At 30.5% G+C, this 21,839-nt stretch overlaps 1 protein-coding gene across 1 annotated transcript; it reads right to left on the minus strand.

Annotated features, from left to right (window-relative positions):
* Window positions 1-1,069: 1,069 nt before the first annotated feature.
* On the minus strand, window positions 1,070-8,114 carry LOC141674907 (secreted RxLR effector protein 161-like). Its single transcript, XM_074481606.1, has 2 exons — window positions 7,615-8,114; window positions 1,070-1,259 (listed from the first exon to the last, which is right to left on the minus strand). Exons 1-2 carry the CDS (start codon window positions 8,112-8,114, stop codon window positions 1,070-1,072), a joined length of 690 nt encoding a protein of 229 aa, XP_074337707.1.
* Window positions 8,115-21,839: the final 13,725 nt, after the last annotated feature.

Raw genomic sequence — 21,839 nt, forward strand, 5'->3', positions numbered from 1 at the left:
CGTGTTTCGTATTTTCTAATATAACGTCGTTTAGTAGGTCAAAAAGGCTATATTCAGATCTGGTCAGATTTTAAGGTAAGTTTTCGATCGATCTTGCTAGTGTTTTTAAAATTGTGTGTTGTGCGTTTATATTTGATTATCAAAACTTGGGCTAAGTGATCATATATTTGATATTATTATGTGATATAGAATATGTATCGATGTATATATGTGATGTCTAGACGATAATTTGAGATCTTTGATTTGTGCCATGGTTTGTGAAAATATCGAATAAGAACTTAGGACCGCAGTCACCGGATTGTAGTGACAGTTTTCAGAAAATTTAGGACCGTTATCACCGGGTTGTAGTGGTCTTGGCATGAGTTATTGATTTTGGAATTATTGTTGTCTATGTGCCATGTGTATTGTGTGTATCGAATAAGAATAAGAATAAGAATATGTATCAAAAGTGTTTGTTTCTTATATCGTATCATATTGATTATCGTATTTTGTTATATGTGTGTGTGTTACTTGGCCTACTAGTTGGATCGATTGGTCTCTTGCTGGGCTGTATAGCTCATTCTTACAATTTCAGGTTTCGCCTAAGAGTTCGAGTTGGATAGCATTGGAGTTCGAGGATCTTAGTATTGGAGTAGATTGACTTTTGGACCGCTTCCGTTAGCTGCGCCTTTGTAATAGACACCTTTGTAATAGAGATTTAGCATTAGTAAATTGTATTTTGTTTTAGTTTTTGATTTAGATTTAATAGTCCGGAAGTGCGGGTCGCTATACCAACGGTTTCGGGACTCCAGGTATCCTTTCAATCAAATCCCTCATTTCTTGTAGTTCCTTTCTAAATTCTTCTACGACTTGATTATTGGATCTTGTACTTTTGTGACGCGATTTTCTCCTGTCAGTCTCTCCTCGTCGATCATCATGATCATCATATCGTTGCTCATCACGTCTCCTTTCCATGTCATCTTCATTATTTGGTACATCCTCCATGTCTTATTCATCAATAACATCGTCTGTTCCATTTGTTGGCCCTCCGTTTTGGTTGTAATCTTCTGCTTCATCCATGTCCAAACGTCTAATTACGCTTGGGATGATTTTCTATGTCGTAGTTTTGGTTTCTCAATTTAGCCGTAGTGAGTTCCTTCTTCAATGCTTCATTTTTCGAACGCATCTTCTCCATCTCATCTTGTAATTGTTTCAATGTTGCAGCCATCTCTCTGCTATTCTCAGCTTCTCCTTCTTGGTTCGTGACTTGTTCTCTGCCGCTTTCCATCATAATGTGTTAATCAAACCCTTAGCAAGTTTCCCACAGACGGCGCCAATTTTACCGTAATTTTATGGGTTAAATGCTAAGGGTAAATTGTCTTAGGAATTATCGTAACTTGAATATATGTATGCAAAGTAAATAAACAAGACACACGAGATTGGTGACGCGGAAAACCCGAGAACAGGAAAAAACCGCGGGTGGGTTTATTTACCCAACCGAAATAGAATCCACTAAATCGTTAATTGTGAATTACAAGAGATAAAATTCAAAGTACATGAACATAGTTTACGTGGACCATCAAGGTTAACATTTTGGATGTTCAAGCTCACGTTTCTAGGGTTGGACGTCGGGTTTTTTATCTATCTCTTTATCTTCCTCTGGATGAATCTTTGTAGAGGAATCCGAGTGCGTTGAGTTGTTGTTGTGTTCTTTTTCTTGGCCTCTTTTATCCTTTTAGTCTTCCTCTTTTTTCTCCAACTTCTCCTTCCTTTTCTCTTATTCAAATCGTGGTTGTTGATAATGGATATAGGCTTACGTATTCTTCCTCCTTGTTATTCGGAGTTAACTGGACTGAGTCCTGCCCTCAGCTGTCTGCTCCTTTTGTCAATGTTATTCAGGACAACTTCCTCGAGTTCCCGTCTTGACGCGTCGTCTTGTTCCTCCCGTGAACCTTTCCTGTCGTGTCCTAAATTCCACACATAACAGATAACCAGTGGATTCTTTTCATAGAACACTTTAATTTTACTTTGCAGTCCTTCCTCGGGTTCGTAGAGTCGGGTTTCCCGTTTACCCACAACGGAGGAGCCGCCCCACCAGGCAGGTGGCCACGGGTCATAACGCATTCTTCGCACAACAAATCCACTTTGAAGTTGACTTATTCGCTCGGCCAATCGTCGGAATGTGTACGAGATACCATAAGGGCCCAATATCACAAGGGGAGGTGCTCCTAGATGGGATGTTTCAGATTTTTATATGTTTCCTCATCTTTTTCATATTTTCCCCATTATGTATGAAATACATTAACAAATTAAATCTTAGAATAGGCCTTAAACGGAACACATTCATGATCGTCTGCTGTTCTTCAGTAAAATTTAGCCTTTCTAATCTCTCTGTGTGCTAAGCATCAATGTCCCACTGAAAACTCACAAAAATGTGTCCACTAAGCTTCTGAAGTATTCCTTGATACGAACCGTTTATTCTTCTGTTAACTTCTGTCGGCAAAAATTAGGAGAGTGTGATGTAATATAGATCCCAAGTATTCTTTTTTAACTTATATGGCGGTTTTTTCTTAGCATTAGGCATTTTATATGTTTGCATGCCTATAGGCAATTCTGAGCTTCGACAGTAAGAATATGTTATGATATGATATAACATACTTTAAAGAATATCTTTTGTTTACTCTAAAATAATCTTGCAGGTCAAAACATGTGGATTTTCTCCCCTAAAAGATAGGACAAGTCATGTGGAAACTTGCATGGGAGGAAACTACATCGTTTTATATGCCTTCAAATGAAACAGTACTATCACAGTCGCGGCATTGTGTGTAACCGGGTATCTATAAGTATTTGTTCGTCGGCTCAGTGAGAAGACCCAAGAGAGGAGATATGATATTGAGTAGAGTATATATTTTATTAACTCATGTGGTTATATTATTAATAATAATAAATATTTTATTTTTATTAAAAAAATCGGTTATTAATTCGGTAAACCGCGGTTAATAATCGAATTACCGAAAAACCGAATTTCACAAATTTTTTTACCGAAAATCGAACCGAATTTTGAAGATCGGGTAACCGAACCGAATTAATTTCGGTTATTCTATACGATTATCGGTTAACCGAACCAAATGCACATTCCTACTATGGGCCAAAATTTGCAATTTTATGCTAAATATTCGATACTTTGTTTGGAATCTGTCTTTCCTCCAAGGTCTGCTCTACAGAATGCGTAGGTCTTATTTAATGCCGCCTTCACAGAAGCACAAGTGATCCTTTTGAGCACGTGATTTCATTATAAATATATTCTCTTCTCTAAAAATGAACTTTGTTCTATTAATTTATAATAACGCGTGTGAAGTACGAGCTATTAAAAATTTCAAATTAGTATTTACACAGAATCAAACCTCATAACCCGTGCGAAATAATTGAACCTAATGAGAACGTATAATAAATAAATGCTATAATTAAAAGGAATATAGAATAGTTATGAAATTCCATCTCATAATTCTAGTTGTTTTAATTGTTTTACTTGTTATAGAAATCTAACAACTTAGCTTTGCTAATAGGATTCTTTTGTGAATCAAATTGTATAATTATCTTATGAACCAAATATCTTTGTTATTTTAGATAATTTAATATTATTTAATGTTACTTGATAATTATCTTATAACTATCCTTTTCAACAAAATTATTTAAAATTACTTAATTATTGATAAAAATTATTATTCAAATTAAAATAATAGATGTTATTTCACCTAATTTAATATTACTTAATAAAATTTAAATATAACTCATAAATTCTTGGAAATAAAAAAAAAAGTTTTTTTAACTTAGAAGTAAATAGAAGCTGGGATGGATACTAACAAAAATCATCGTTAAACCAATAATTTTCAGTTAAAAATAAATTAATGTCAATAAATTTGTTTTCTAATACTTAATAATTGTTAAAAAAATATTTTCCAATTTAAAAGTAAATTGACGCTTGAATTGACACTAACTAATAGAAAATAAAATTTACTGAGAATTGAGAATAGAAATCAATTCGTGTTAGTAGTTGAGATTTAATAATATAAATTTTTTAAAAAAGTTAATTCCTCCAACCCCAATTGTCATCGTTTGTTATAATTTGTGAGATAGTCGTCAGCACATATTTTAAGATGAATATAAAATATAATTCTATAACTTTTCTTTTTAAAAAAATATCTGAATAAAAATTTTAGCACTCGATTTTATATTAATCTTAAAATACATGTTGAACACTCTCCCAAAAATAATAACAATTGGGGGGATGGAGGGAGTATATAATTATATAGCGAGTACCAAGATTTGTTACTTTGGTACTTTTATTTGCCAATAAAACATGATTTTGCTTATTAATAAAGAGTATAAATTTCGTTATCAATTATAAGTTATAAAAATTTTCTTTTGATATGTTCATGTATATTTAACGAGAATGAACGGCCACGGCTTAGGGTATAATTCGAGTCGAGTCGAGTTTGTGCTTATCAAATTTGAGTTTGAGATTTTTTTATCAAGTCGAGCCCAAAAATTATCGAGTTTGAAAATTATGTTCCAACCTGACCCGTTAAAAAAACGAGTCAAGTTCGAGATGTTCATGATTTTTTGAGCTTATCGAGTTTTCTAGATTGTCGAGTATTTTAACGAGTTTTCGAACTTAACCGTTTTAAAGAGTTCGAACTTATCGAGTTTTTAAACGAGTTGTTGAGCTTATTAAGTTTTCGAGCCTATTAGAGTTATTATCGAGTTTTCGGGTATTCACGAAACTTATTTGATTATATTATCATATTTTTAAATTCAACCTAAAAATATTTTTCCATTTAAAATGACAACAAAATTTTAGCATAACACACTTAATGTTTCATTTCAGTAGTCAGCTTTTTCAATCAATTAAGCAATATTCTAATGTCATCTATTCATACATATATATAGATGCATTTTACATTTATTACGAACTAAATATCTTAAATAATATACAATGATAATAACAATAATAAAATGTAATTTGTTTATCGGAACAAATTTGATTTTTTTCTTATTCCAAATGGGCACCATGAACCAATAATCGTTAGGAGTTCTATAAATTATATTTACCATATTGTTTTTTCGTAAGTGCAACCAGGAGTTAGGACTTTTAAGTTATTAGTATTGTTGCCGGCTGCGCTTTGACTTTGTTAATACAGGAAAAAATAAATGTCAATCTGTAATAATTGAGCTCTTGTCCCCTTACGAGATGTCAAGAGTTTGACTCGTAACTTATGTATTCTGTACAAAATTTTTAGAGATATGTGATACCGAAATGATCAGTACATTACTATAAATATACAATCGATACTTCTTTTATTGCAGCACTTGATTCAAAAATTACATACTTTGTCAATAAAATACATTTTGTACTCCCGTAACCTCGTAAGTATATATCATCATTTTTCTCTAATTAATCATTATTTTTTTTCCGAAACCTTCTCGGTGTAGGCGACACCTTGACTTTAAAGTGGGTGATATATAAATATCTATTTTTAATATTTTTTTAAATAAATTATTAGTTATATATATATTTACATTAAACTATAATACTTATTTAAATATATTGATAAGTGAAACTTTAATATCAATTCTTTTACACTATGTTTCGAAAAATATTTTTGATATAATATATTCTAGTATAATTAATAATTAAAAGTATTAATTCAAAACCTTCTTTACATAAATTATACTAGTATATAATTCGTACAATGCACGGTTATTTTTTTATCATTTTATATTGGAAATTACAATTTTAATATGTTGTTGGTGGGATTCGAACCTTACACCCCCTTATATAATAATTTTTAGGATTAGATCCAATAATTTTCATCAATTTGATCTAAAATATCTAACGGTTCTGGATTAAGTAACCAGAGGATCAACAACCAAACTTTCAATATTTCTTCTTTAATATAAAAGTATGGATTTATAATCAGCAATCGAGCTTAACCGAGAGATTGATGCATCGTCCAGTCAAAACTCAAAAGATTAACCAAAGTAATAATTGTGATATCATATACATTTCAATAATGCTAATAAAATTTAATATATATCAGTCTATCTTATTTAATAAAAAATACCTTTTTAATATTATTTATAATATTAGTTAAATATTTGAATCAAAGTATGTAAGAGTCTCTATTGATAACTTGTATAAATATAATTATGTAGGTATTATATCATATACATAATTAGTCTCAAGGAGTTATTGTGATTTGATCGTGAAGTATTAAACAGTCATTTGAGAATTTGTATTATTACATGAAAAAACTAAAGTTCAATTGTGGAAGTTAATATAATTTAGTCATCAAAAAGTTAATATAGTTATTAAGAGTTAGGATAAATAAATATATTAGAACAAAATAATTTTTTTTAATTTTTTTAACAAATAAAATAACCAAATATAATAATAATATAATAATGCTCATAAATATATGAAAACTTAGAAAATTAATTTGTAAAATTAGTTTTACTAGATAATTGGAAGATACACAAACTAGCAAATATCTATATATTAAAAAAACTAAAAAGAAAGTAATTGAGCTCGAGTTCGAGTCGAGTTCGATTTTATCTAATCGAGCTCAAAAAAACTCTGCTCGACTCAAGTTTATTATTGAGCCTAAAAATGTGTTTGAACACGAGCTCGATAACGAGTTCGAGTTGAGCTCATTTTGTCGAGTGGCATTAGAGTCAGCTCAGGTTACACCTCTAGCCACATGTTAAAGAGTATAGGATCACGTCGAGGCCTTCCTCTACCACAAAGGTTTTAGAATGACTGATTAATTAAAGTGGTATCAGAGCTCGTTTAGAGAGGAACTCAAGTTCGAGTCCTCCCACCCCTATTTATTTAATATAAATATTTGTTGGTATTGATTATATTTGTTGTTGTCAATCATAGAAGATGGAGAGAAAATTGTGTTTCATTTCATTAGCTAAATGAGCTATTTATAGTAGTTGGTTTACAAGGCTTACTAAGTAAGCTATTCAAATCTTCTTCATTAAGTATTACAAAACTTCCTCAATAAGCTTTACAAGTCTTCCTCGATAAGCTTTACAAGTCTTCCTCGGTAAGATTTGAGAGACTTCCTTGATACGCTTTGACAATCACTTTATTGTTAAATATTTTAACACTCCCCCTTGATTGTCAAATGCGAGTTATTGCAAAGATTGTCTGCCTCGTTAAAACCTTGCAAGAAAAAATTCAGTGGGATAAAAACCTTGACGAAGGAAAAAGAGTACAGCCTCCCCCTTAATAAAATGTCTCACATTTTGACATTTTGATGTAGCAAACTTTTTAACCTCCGCATACCCATATTGTTTCTCAGCTTCTCAAATGTTGATGTAGGTAGTGACTTTGTAAGTATATCCGCCAGATTATCGCATGAGCGAACTTGTTGAACATCAATATCACCATTTTCTTGAAGTTCATGAGTGTAGAAGAATTTTGGCAATATGTGTTTTGTTCGATCCCCTTTAATATATCCTTCCTTAAGTTGTTTGATGCAGGCCGAGTTATCCTCAAATAAAACTGTAGGATTGTCTGAAATACTTGATAATCCACATGATTCTCGAATATGTTGAATGACCGACCTTAACCAAATACATTCTCTGCTTGCTTCATGAATTGCTAGTAACTCTGTGTGGTTTGATGAAGTTGCAGCCATAGTCTGTTTTGTAGACTTCCAAGAGATAGCAGTATCACAATATGTAAATATGTAACCTGTTTGTGATCGCCTAAAATGAGGATCTGACATGTATCCAGCATCTGCATATCCAAATAGTCGTGATCTTGAATTGTTTGGGAAGAATAGTCCAAGATCGATTCCCTTTCGAAGATATCTGAATATATGTTTTATTCCATCCCAATGCCTTTTAGTTGGGTCAGAACTAAATCTTGCCAACAGGTTCACTGCAAATGCAATATCAAGTCGTGTGTTGTTTGCAAGATACATGAGAGCGCCAATTGCACTGAGATATGGAACTTCAGGTCCAAGAGTCTCTTCATCTTGTTTTCTAGGACAGAACGGATCCTTTTCAACCTCGAGTGATCGAACAACCATTGGTGTGGTTAGTGGATGAGCTTTGTCCATGTAGAACCGATCAAGAATCTTTTCAGTATAGTTTGATTGATGAACAAATATTCCTGAAGATAAGTGCTCCACCTGTATACCTAAACAAAATCTTGTCCTTACAAGATCTTTCATTTCAAACTCATTTTTCAAATAGTTAGCGGCATTAGTAATATCTTCAGTAGTACCGATAATATTCAAATCATCCACATATACAGCAATAATAACAAAACCAGTTGATGATCATTTAATAAAAATGCAAGGACACACTTGATTATTAATATATCCATCATTCAATAAGTATTCACTAAGTCTGTTGTACCACATACGACCAGATTATTTCAAACCATACAATGATCGTTGTAATTTAACAGAATATAAATGTCGAGGCTTAGTGTCCTCAATATTTAACCCTTCAGGAATTTTCATATAAATATCACTATCAAGTGATCCATATAGGTATGCTGTCACAATGTCCATCAAACGTGTTTCCAGTTTTTCCATACAAGCCATACCCATTAGAAAACGAAAAGTAACTCCATCCATCACAGGAGAGTATGTTTCTTGGTAATCAAAACCAGGTCTTTAAGAGAATTCCTGGGCTACTAGCCAGGCCTTATATCTCACAATTTCATTTCTCTTATTTTGTTTTCATACAAGCACCCATCTATTCCCGACAGGGACTACACCAGCTGGTGTTTGGACTGCAGGTCCAAATACATTTCTCTTGCGCAAGGATTACAATTCTTCTTGAATCGCATTTTCCATTTTGGCCAATCATCTCGGTGTCGACACTCTGACACACTTTGTGGTTTAGAATCGGAGTTCATAATAATATCATATGCCACGGAAAAAGCATATACATCATCAACCTCAATACTCCCACGATCCAGTAATTTCGCGTTATGGACATAATTCATTGAGATCTCATAATTTTCAGGTACATTTGCTTTTGTGGAAGCATTTGCCACTTCTGGGGCATGTGCCACTTCTGGGGAAATATTCTCTTCTGGAGGAAATCCCATGTCTGGGAGTGTTGTTACAGCCACTTCAGGAGGATATACCACTTCTGGGGTATTTTCTGAAACTTTTGCCACTTCTGGGGAAATTCCAATCAATTTCTGTTTTCGTGGTACAATATCTTTTGCACCAATAGGTCTACCACGCTTCTGGCGTGGCTTTGAATCACCAATCAATTCTTCAGGAATTGATTTATTAGTAGGGATTTCAACTCATGCCGGAGCATTAACAGCAGGTATATGTGACCTTATAATATGTCTAGAGTCACTAAAGGCATCCGACATTTGATTAGCAATATTTTACATATGAATAATTCTTTGAACTTCATATTCACATTGATTAGTACGTGAATCAATAGAATTTAATCCTAATGCATTCAATGATATTTCGGAATTTAATTTATGCAAATCATTATCTCCCCCTAATTTAGGGAACATGGATTCATCAAAATGACAATCAGCATAGCGAGCGGTAAAAACATCACCAGTTAATGGTTCCAGGTATCTTATAATAAATGGACAATCAAAACCAACATATATACCAATTCTTCTTTGAGGTCCCATTTTATTTCTTTGTGGTGGTGATATAGGAACATACACAACATAACCAAATACTTTTAAATGAGATATATTAGGTACTTGACCAAGAACTAATTCTTGAGGGGATTGTTTGTGGTAAGCAAAAGGCCTTATTCTAATTATATAGGTAACTTTACCTTTAGGAGTAAGGGACGAGCAATAAGTTGAAGTCTTTTAATTAAGGATTCTGCTAAACCATTTTGTGTATGTATGTGAGCCACCGAGTGTTCGACTGAGATTCCTACTGACATACAATAATCATTAAAAGTTACAGATGTGAATTCAGCAACATTATCTAGTTGGATTGATTTAATGGGATGGTCAGGAAATTGAGCTCGGAGTTTAATTATTTGGGAAAGTAATTTGGAAAAGGCTGTATTTCGGGTTGTAAGTAGACATACATGAGACCATCGAGTTGACGCATCAATTAAAACCATAAAGTACCTAAATGGGCCAGAAGATAGATGAATAGGACCACAAATGTCACCTTGAATTCTTTCTAAGAATTTCGGGGACTCGGTTTGAAGCTTAACTGGGGATGGTCGGACAATCAGTTTTTCTAAGGAACATGCTGAACAATGAAGTTCATCTTGGGGTATTGTCTTTTGAGTTTTAAGAGGATGTCCCACAGAATTTTCAACGATACGACGCATCATAGATACTCCTGGATGACCGAGTCTTTCGTGCCAAAGGGAAAGTAGTTTTGGGTCTATGACTTTGAGGATATTGACACTATGAGATTCAAGAACTCGTATACTCGTAACATATAATCCTGAAGAAACCGAGTGGAATTTTTCTAGGACCCTTTTATTGTCAACGGTGTTTGAGGTGATGAGAAGGTATTTTTTTTCATTCTCATTAGTAGTTTCAATGTGAAACCCGTTAAGACGGATATATTAAACTCAGTAGGTTTCTAGTTGACTTGCTAGAGTATAGAGCCTCTTATATGTGTATGTGTGTCTTATTTGGTAGAAGAAAACTAGTTTTCCCAAAACCTTCTATTATATTTGATGTACCCGATACCGTCCAGACATGTGAGTTGGTTTTAGTCAACTGTGAGAAGTATTTCTGACACTGTAAAATAGTGTGTGTGGTTGCGTAGTCAACAATGCATATATCTTCCATCTCTATATATATATAAACGAAAAGCATTTTTATTAAAAACACACCGAGTACATAGAACAACAACATGAAACAAGTACATAAAATGAGTACATAAGTAAAACACAAATAAAATAAGTAAAGCAAGACAATACATATGAAGTCTAGTCGTCTAAACCATAATAAAGATTAGTACCAGTGTCTATTTCATTTAAGGCCTTATTGACTGGTTCATTAACTAGATTATAATTAGCGAAGTTGGCTTCTACTCTTTTTCTGTTATTCCTTTTGGATGACTCGTAGAGATCAACAAGATGTTTGGGTGTGCGACAAGTACGTTGCCAGTGCCCCTCAGATCCGCACCTATGACAGATGCCTCGGTTCTCTCCTTCTTGGGGTGCCTTTCTTTTATTTGTCACTTCACGTTGCCATTACTGGTGGCCAGAGTTGTAACCATCACGTTGCCACTTCAGGTGGCCAGAATGATATTGATTGTGAAACCGACCACAAAAATTTCCACGTCCACGGTTTCGTCCATAATCCCGTCCTCCTCTATGCCCTTTCCCACGTTCATCCTTCAGGAATGACGTGTTATGTACTTCAGGTAACTGGGCAGAGCCTGTGGGACGTATCTGATGATTTTTCAGTAGCAACTCATTATTCTTTTCATCCACAAGAAGGAGAGATATTAGCTCGCCATATTTCTGAAAATTACGTTCCCTATATTGTTGAGCCAGGATCATAGTGTTGGGGTGAAAGGTTGAGAGGGTCTTTTCAATCATTTCAGCCTCAGTAATATTTTCACCACATAAAATTAATTTTGAGCTTATCTTGAAAAGAGCATAATTATATTTAGTTACAGATTTGAAATCTTGTAACCTCAAATTAATCTAGTCATATCGGGCAGATGGCAAGTGAACAAGTTTCTGGTGATCAAATCTATCCTTGAGATTATTCCAAAGGGTGAGTGGATTTTTGATAGTGAGGTATTCAGATTTTAGATCTTCGTGGATGTGATGCCTAAGAAAGATAATCGCTTTTGCATTTTGTTTAACAGTTGGGATTTTTTCCGGGTCAATAGTATCTTTTTGGCCATTAGCACTAAGGTGTAATTCCGCATCAAGGACCCATGATAAATAATTATTCCCCGAAACATCCAAGGCAACAAACTCTAATTTTGCAAGATTCGCCATTTTGAATAGATTTTAAATAATATATAATATGTCACATAATATTTAAACAGACAAGTTGAAATAATAACTTTATACAAAAGTTACGACGGCATAGCCGGCCTGAAAACTTTTGATTATTACTTGACGGCAGCGCCATCTTTATAGTAGTATTACTTGACGGCAGAGCCATCTTTATATTACTTGATGGCAGAGTCATCTTTATAGTATTATTTGACGGCATAGCCATCTTTATAGATTTCAATCAGTAACATAAATATGTAATAATATTTAGAAGAAAATGAGGAAAAGAAAACGTACCTCTTTTATGAAATAGTTTTTGTTGATAGGGACTCGTGGGTCAGAATAAGTCGTAGCTCTTTCGAGAATAAAGCTTCAGTTGGCAGAGACTCGTGCTGATAACGTGTTATAAACCTTGACTGAAAATATTAGTTATGTTTAATGTAGAGGAAGTATAGCAGAATAGAAGATGGAGAGAAAATTGTGTTTCATTTCATTAGCTAAATGAGCTATTTATAGTAGTTGGTTTACAAAACTTACTAAGTAAGCTATTCAAATCTTCCTCATTAAGCTTTACAAAACTTCCTCAATAACCTTTACAAGTCTTCCTCGATAAGTTTTACAAGTCTTCCTCGGTAAGATTTGAGAGACTTCCTCGATACGCTTTGACAATCACTTCATTGTTAAATATTTTAACAAATTTGTTATATTTGAAAAACAGGGTATTAGACAACGGACATCAACCATTGTATGTATGCCTGTTTTCCTTGTAGTGTATATCTCTTGCATCATCTCTTAATATGACGTCTCTGCAGAATTTTTTCGAAATTGACCTATAAATTCTCCTTTTTCTTTTGTTGAATTATTTACAAAATTCAAGTCTAGAGATACAAATGAAATAAGTTTGAAGGCATAAAACATTTATAAAAGCACCATCCTAATTCCTGGATTACCTGAACATTTTGCCGAAACATATATTTATACAAAGATTTAAATATATTGTATTATTAAAGTAAATATAATATTTTTGATGTAACTTCTGGATCGGGGTCAATTAGAAAAAATAAGAAATTTGTGATTAACTGTTCAAAATAGCAATTTTGTATGCGAAGATAATATTTTTCTTAATTATTACTATAATTTCTACTTTTATTATTTTTCTAGATATTTTCAATTTTTTTTATCAATATGCCACATCTTGTCAGATTAACCCTAATCGAATATAAAAATCGTTATGTATTTAATATTTGGCATTACTAATAATTTAAGTCCTATAAATATAGAAATACTTATCAAATTTTATAAAAAAAATATTAAATGAATGAAATAGGTAAATTATTTGTTTATTAATATATATATATATATATAGGGGTGGATTCAGCGATTAACGCTATTTGCTGAGTAACTAGGTAACTCTAACTCTAACTCTAACATCACGTCGTTACATTAGTTCAGTTTTTTTATCTGCACGTTCTTTTACATTTTTTTTGTTTTCTTTAATATTTTGTACTGTGCACAATATTTTTTTATGTATTTTTCAATTATTGTTCTCTACACAATAAGTCTTTTATTAGTATTCCCTACTTTTTATTAACATTGTGTAATTTTTTTATATATTTTGTAATTACTTTTATGTGCTTTTATTTATTGTGCATTGTGATGTTATGTAATTTCAACTAATGTCCTCTATTGTGTTCTATAATTCTTATATGTTCTGTTTTTTCTTTTCTAAATGTTATATATTTTTTACTTAATGTCTATTTTTCTTGTTTTCTTTTTCAGTAACTTTTATGTGTTCTATAATTATTTTTATAGAACACATCTAATTATCAATGAGTTCTTTAATATTTGTCATGTGTTCAATCATTTTTTTATAATTTTTATGTATTCTGTAAAACAAAATCATGCATTCTGTAATCATTTTTACTGAAATTTGGGTTACTATATTTGTTTTATTATGTTTTATTAATTTTTAGTTTCATGTTTTGTGTTTTTAAACTTTGTTCATAACATAACCTTTAGTCATACCCTTTTTACATTGTTTTTTTTATACGTAACTTTGGTTCAATAATTTAAACTTGTATTATTTTCATATAAAAAATATAATAGGCCCGTTAAAGTTTTATATATTATGTAAACTTCCAGTGTTTTGTAAATTTTGGTGTTTCCTATATTTTTTGTTAATGTTATGTTCTGTATATTTTATATACACTGTATGTTAGTTTTTGCATTTTTTTATTTATGTCAGGTTTATTTATATCTAATATAATTTTGTGTTCTTTTCTTAATTTTATTTTCATATCCAGTATTTCTTTTTCCTTAAATTGACTACCCTAATTTAAATTATATTTATAAATAAGAACAATTAGAATCTTAATGTAAAAATTCCTAAAATATGTAGAATATTATATTTACAAATGATTTATAAAATTATATAGTATTTAAATTCAACCAGAAAAAATAAGGAAAACAAAAACAAAGTAAAAAGTGGAAACGCTATTCACACTTTGTAACACCGTTTGTCAGTTTTTTAACAGCAGATACAATACTTGGTGTTAGGTACATGTGAAAATCTGAACCCCTGACTAACACAAATCTAATGTAGTATAAAATAGTTACCAGTTGATCGTTTCTCTCTCTATATATATGTATATATATAGAGAGAGAGTGGTATTCTAATAAAAATATCCTTAGCCTGAAAACTAGAAATCGAAATCCCGACCAGCCCAATAAATACTAATATTTGAAATTAGAAAATACAAAACTTATGTGTTACACCCACACTTTCCACCAACCACTACCCCACCCACCATCGAGCACCACCACCCACCAATCCATGTTGCCGCTGCTCCACCCTCCACTTCCGTTAGGCACGAATCTCTCTCTCTCTCTCCCTCTTTCTCCTTCTCCATCTCTCTCTCCCCCTCCCTTTCTAACTCTCTCATTTCTCTCTCTGATTTTTAACCACCCCATCTCTAATAACTCCGTCATTTCCCGACTTTATCAACATCTTCGTTGTTCTTCTGCGACATCATCGTCTTCGCTCCTTCCGCTTGGATTCGTCGCTTTCCCGGAAGATCTGAAGTAGTCTAATTTATTATTTTAGATGTTTGTTCAGCTTTTGGTGATTTGATATAATATGGTAATTATTAGATGATTTTACAATGATTATTTTCAAATTTTAATGATTTTATTAGTGATTATGGTAGTAGCCGAATATAGCAGGTTGTGGTAGTCGAATTCGGTGATCCTGTGGTGGTTGTGGTAGTTGGTGCGGTGATGATTTTTCATTTTAACGGTAATTTTGTGATAATTTTTTTGGTGATGACATGGCAGTAGGTACCATTACTGACGGGGCTGTGACGGGGCAGTGGGTCCCACCGCTGATGTGGTGATGACGCGGCATCTGGTGTGGGGGCTAAAATGTAAGTAATGAAACTTATTGTGTGAACTAGGGGTATCATGTGAGTTTTAAAAATAAAGGGAGTATAATGTAAACTTTAAAAGTTATTTCTAATTTTCATTTTAATGATTGTTTCTATTTGAACAATTGCCTATATATACATAACTTTTCACTGATTATTGTGTCACATATATAAAATATGGAGGGTCTATTTAATTAGTGGTTTGTATACTTATTCACTAGTTGTATCAAATGTTCATGCATTATGTTCACGAACCAGTATGCGAACTATTTTAACAACCTATTCATAAATTATTTAGTTGAATTTAGCGAACTTTCGAGCCAGAATATGCCGTGCTCAAGTTCAGCTCATCTATAAATCGACTCTTAAAATTATGTTCATATTCGTTCTCGTTTAAAATCAAACCGATCTCGAATCGGATTTTTTTCGAATGCCCTGCCAGTGACATTTTTCGGTAGGGATTTTTCTACCGACAGGTAGGGTCCTACTGATTTGACCAAACGTAAAGTGTTTTTTTTAGTGCAACTAGGTACATCTTGCCTGAACTGATTTGACCATAAGAAAAGTGTTTTTTTCTAATTAGGTACATTTTGCGATTATTATAGCCAATTTTCATTTTTCAACTAAAACGCACTATCAATTCAATTCAAATTAATGATTTAATATTAAAATAAAAGATTTCAAATTAAATTTAAAAAATAAAAAATATTAAAGAACATCTGTGCATCGCACGGGATTTAACTAGTATTACTTAAAAGCAGTACCAGTAAACCATATCTCTTGTGTCATATCTTAATCTGATCACTATAACAAATCTGGACATTTACGACGGTTTTTTTGAACTGAAATCGTCGTAATTGATCCATTTACGACGGAAAAAAATTGTCGTTTTTGGTCGAGTAGTAAGTTCGTTTTTTCGTCACAAGATAAATTTGAATCGCAAGTTAGAAAGTAGGGACCCACATACTTAATAAAATAATAAATCTACTTACAACGGAATATATCGTCGTAAGATTCCAATATTACGACGAAAAATAACGTCGTAAGTTTTGTACTTATGACGGAAAAAACGTCGGATATTTCTTTACGGGACCCACTTTTAATAAGATAAAACATAATTTTACGACGGAAAAATGCATCGTAAGTTAGAAATTTCTGACAGAAAAAACATCGTATTTTAGAAGGTGGGGCCTACAATCTTGGATAATGAAAATTAAAAAAAATATTTTCAAACTAACTAGTGTTGAATCCTGAATTAGTGTTATGATTATTTTCAAAATATTTTTAAAACGATCCAACCTTATCGATGTCAACAGATATATATATTAGTGATATAACCAAATTTTCATATCAAAATAATTTTATTTGGTTCGATATTTTAATAGTCAAGCATCAGTTTTACTAGTATAGTTAACTAGTGTTGAATCTTGAATTAATGTTTCGATTATATTAAAAATATTTTTCAATGATCCAACCATATGGATGTCAATAGATATATATATATCAGTAATATAACCAAAATTTTATATCAAAATAATTTTATTTGGTTTGACATTTAAACTATCAAGCATCAGTTTCACTTGTACAACTAACTAGTGTTGAATCCTGAATTAGTGTTACGATTATTTTTAAAATATTTTTCAACGAATTAACCGTATGGATGTCAATAGATATATATTAGTGATATAACCAAAATTTCATATCAAACTAATTTTATTTGGTTTGACATTTTAACAGTCAAGTATCAGTTTGACTAGTACAGCTAATTAGTGTTGAATCATGAATTGGTGTTTCGATTATATTAAAATATTTTTCAACGATCCAACCGTATGGATGTCAATAGATATATATATCAGTGATATAACCAAAATTTCATATCAAAATAATTTTATTTGGTTTGACATTTTAACAGACAAACATCAGTTTGACTAGTACAACTAACTAGTGTAGAATCCTGAATTTCTGTTTCGATTATTTTAAAAATATTTTTCAACGATCCAACCGTATGGATGTCAATAGATATATATATTAGTGATATAACCAAAATTTCATATCAAAATAATTTTATTTGGTTTAACATTTTAACAGTCAAGCATCAGTTTGACTAGTACAACTAACTAGTGTTGAATCTTGAATTAGTGTTTCGATTATATTAAAAATATTTTTCAACGATCCAACTGTATGAATGTCAATAGATATATATATGAGTGATATAACCAAAATTTCATATCAAAATAATTTTTCTTGGTTTGACATTTTAACAGTCAAGCATCAGTTTGACAAGTATAGCTAACTAGTGTTGAATCCTGAATTAGTGTTACGATTTTTTTTCAAAATATTTTTCAACGATCCAACTGTATGGATGTCAATATATATATATATATATATATATATATATATATATATATTAGTGATATAACCAAAATTTCATATCAAAATAGTTTTATTTGGTTTGACATTTTAACAGTCAAGCATCAGTTTGACTGGTACAGCTAACTAGTGTTGAATCATGAATTGGTGTTTTGATTATATTAAAAATATTTTTCAACGATCCAACCGTATGGATGTCAATAGATATATATATCAGTGATATAACCAAAATTTAATATCAAAATAATTTTATTTGGTTTGACATTTTAACAGTCAAACATCAGTTTGACTAGTACAGCAAATAGTGTTGAATCTTGAATTTCTGTTTCGATTATTTTAAAAATATTTTTCAATAATCCAACCGTATGGATGTCAATAGATATATATATTAGTGATATAACCAAAATTTCATATCAAAATAATTTTATTTGGTTTGACATTTTAACAGTCAAGCATGAGTTTGACTAATACAGCTAACTAGTGTTGAATCTTGAATTAGTGTTTCGATTATATTAAAAATATTTTTCAACGATCCAACCATATGGATGTCAATAGATATATATATATATATATTAGTGATATAGCCAAAATTTCATATCAAAATAATTTTATTTGGTTTGATATTTTAACAGTCAAGCATCAGTTTGACTAGTACAGCTAACTAGTGTTGAATCTTGAATTAGTGTTTCGATTATATTAAAAAAAAATCAACGATCCAACCGTATGGATGTCAATAGATATATATATCAGTGATATAACCAAAATTTCATATCAAAATAATTTTATTTGGTTTGGCATTTTAACAGTCAAGCATCAGTTTGACTAGTACAGCTAACTAGTGTTGAATCCTGAATTAGTGTTACGATTATTTTAAAAATATTTTTCAATGATCCAACCGTATGGATGTCAATAGATATATATATTAGTTATATAACCAAAATTTCATATCAAAATCATTTTATTTGGTTAGGCATTTTAACAGTCAAGCATCAGTTTGACTAGTACAGCTAACTAGTGTTGAATCTTGAATTGGTGTTTCGATTATTTTAAAAATATTTTTCAACGATTCAACCATATGGATGTCAATATATATATATATTAGTGATATAACAAAAATTTTATATCATAATAAATTTATTTGGTTTGTCATTTTAACAGTCAAGCGTCAGTTTGACTAGTACACTTAACTAGTGTTTAGTTCTGAATTTCTGTTTCGATAATTTTAAAAATATTTTTTATCGATCCAATTGTATGGATGACAATATATATATATATATTAGTGATATAATCAATGTTTCATATTAAATTATTTTATCAAAATATTTAATTTTTTTTGAAATTCTTGAAATGTCACCCAAACAAATAAATGTTGACATTAATATGGTTGGATAATGGAATAATATTTTTTAAAAATTGAAATTATCAAAAATCATGTGCTAATTTACGACGGAATTCGTCATAAATTATTATCTGCAGAAAATTTGAGAAAAGTCAAATTTACCGCCAAAATTTTGGGGAAAATGTTAAGTTTCCCTCTTTGATAACTTACGACGAATTTTAATTTCACTCGTAAATTGGATGTTCCAATATTTTCCGTCACAAATATTTCGTCGTAAGTTTAGATGAAGTATTTTTTTATTTAATTTCAAGTTAAAATTTTAATAAAAAAATTTAACTTACGACAAAATGTTCAAATCGTCGCAACTTCAAATGGATTTTATTTTCCCGCCCAAATTTTTTGGGAAAAATTTAATTTTCGCTCTTTAATAACTTACAATGAATTTTAATTTCCGTCGTAAATTTGACGATCCGATTTTTTTCGTCGCAAATATTTCGTTGTAAATTTAGATAAAATATTTTTTTATCCAATTTCAATTTAAAATTTTAATAAAAATAATTAACTTACGACGAAATGTTTACATCGTCGCAACTTCAAATAATTTCCTTTTTTTAATCGTGTCGTGCATAATTTTATTAATAAAATACTAAACTTACGACGGTTTTGGTTTTTGTCGTAAATAATTATGACGTTTTACTTTTTTCCGTCATAAGTTGGGCGCGCATTTTTTCCCGTCGTAAGTTTGCCGTCGTAATTGGCCTATTTTGTTGTAGTAGATAACTATGCAGAATTTTTTCAAAATTGACCTATAAATTCTCCCATTTCTATTATTGATTTATTTAAACTTCTGGATCGGGGTCAATTAGAAAAAGTAGGAAATTCGTGATTAATTGTTTAGAATAGCAATTTTATATGCGAGAATAATATTTGACTTAATTATTATTTTAATTTTTTTATTATTTTTGTATATATTTTTCAATTTTTATTTATGATGCCACATCTTGACGGATTAACCCTAATCGAATATAAAATCGTTATGTATTTAATATTTGGTATATATATATATAATATAATCTTCTTTATTAATAAGTTAAACCTCTTTTCAAGTGGTACTTTAGTTTCACTTATTTTTTGGCTCCACAAACTTTTGGTTTCACCTTTATGATTTATGTTGTTATAACTCTAACTGTATTATTTTATTTTTTATTATTGCTATATTACTTATAATTCTATATGTATGATTCTTACCGATTTGTTAAATTTGATAAGCCATGTTGTTTTATTATTTTATAGGTTTGAATCATATTTTTAATTATGTTTTAAAATAAATAGGTTCATAAATTGGCCGAACTAAATAGGTTAAGAAAAATATAAACCGCGACCAAGTAAAAAGGTCATTTTTTAAATTGAAATAATTTAATTTAGAATTTTTTAATTTATTGGTGGAATTGTATTTTAATAAAATGATATGGATATTATAGATACTGTATTTTGGTTTCACCCCTAGAAAATAAAAAAAAATTCAAACTGTAATATAATTACAAACGATTCTCATAGAACTCTAAATTATTTCTTGATAGGATACTTGGATTCATCTTAGTATGGTTACCGTATTTCGGTTTCACCCCTAAATTTCTATTTCATGTGGAGTTCTATGTTATTTTTTAATAAAATGTAAATTGTTGGAATCATATTTTTACAATATTTCTATTTTTTGTAGAATTCTTTTTTATTTTTCATTGAATTAATAAAATGAAATCCTTTATACATTGTTATTAATAATGGAAATAATCGTTAAAGGGGTACTTTGATTTCACCCCTTTTCGGTTTCACGAACTTTTGATTTCACCCCTTTTTAAATCTTACTATATCTCTAAATATATCATTTTATTCTTTTTTATTCTTATATAACTTATAATTCTATATATAATATTTTACCCATTTTTTGATTCTTATATACCACACATTTCTATATTTTTATATAAACGGAATCGTATATACATTGTAATTTCTAGATTCATACCTATAGAATTCTATTTTAGCACCAAATGCAAATTTATATACACATAAGAATATTTTATTAGAAAAAAATATTTGATCACAAACTATATAAAAACACAAATCTAGCTAACAATAAGAAATCTAATATACAATTACTTAGTAATATTAATTTAATAACCTTTATTATATATTATTAATAAGCGAAACCTCTTTTTAAGTGATGTTTTGGTTTCACTTATTTTTTATTTCACCACCTTTTCGTTTCACCTTTCATGATATTGTTATAAGTCTAACTGTATTATTTTAATTCTTTATTATTGCTATATGATTGGTTTCACCTTTCATGATATTGTTATAACTGTAACTGTATTATTTTAATTCTTTATTATTGCTACATGACTTATAATTCTATATGTATTATTCTTACCCGTTTGTTGAATTTTATAAGTCATGTTATTTTATTATTTTTATAGGTTTGAATCCTGGTTTTAATTATGTTTTAAAATAAATAGGTTCATAAATTGGACCAACTAAATAGATTCCGAAAAATATAAACCACCGCCAAGTAAATAGGTCATGTGTTTAAATTGGAATATTTTAATTTAGAATTTTTTAATTTATTGGTGAAATTGTATTTTAATAAAATGATATAGATATTATATACACTGTGTTGGTGATAGTGGCCCGATTTATGAGGCCCAATAGCCGAGGTCCATTAGGCA

Source organism: Apium graveolens, chromosome 7 (genome assembly GCF_009905375.1).
Source record: "Apium graveolens cultivar Ventura chromosome 7, ASM990537v1, whole genome shotgun sequence".
Taxonomy (NCBI): Eukaryota; Viridiplantae; Streptophyta; class Magnoliopsida; order Apiales; family Apiaceae; genus Apium; species Apium graveolens.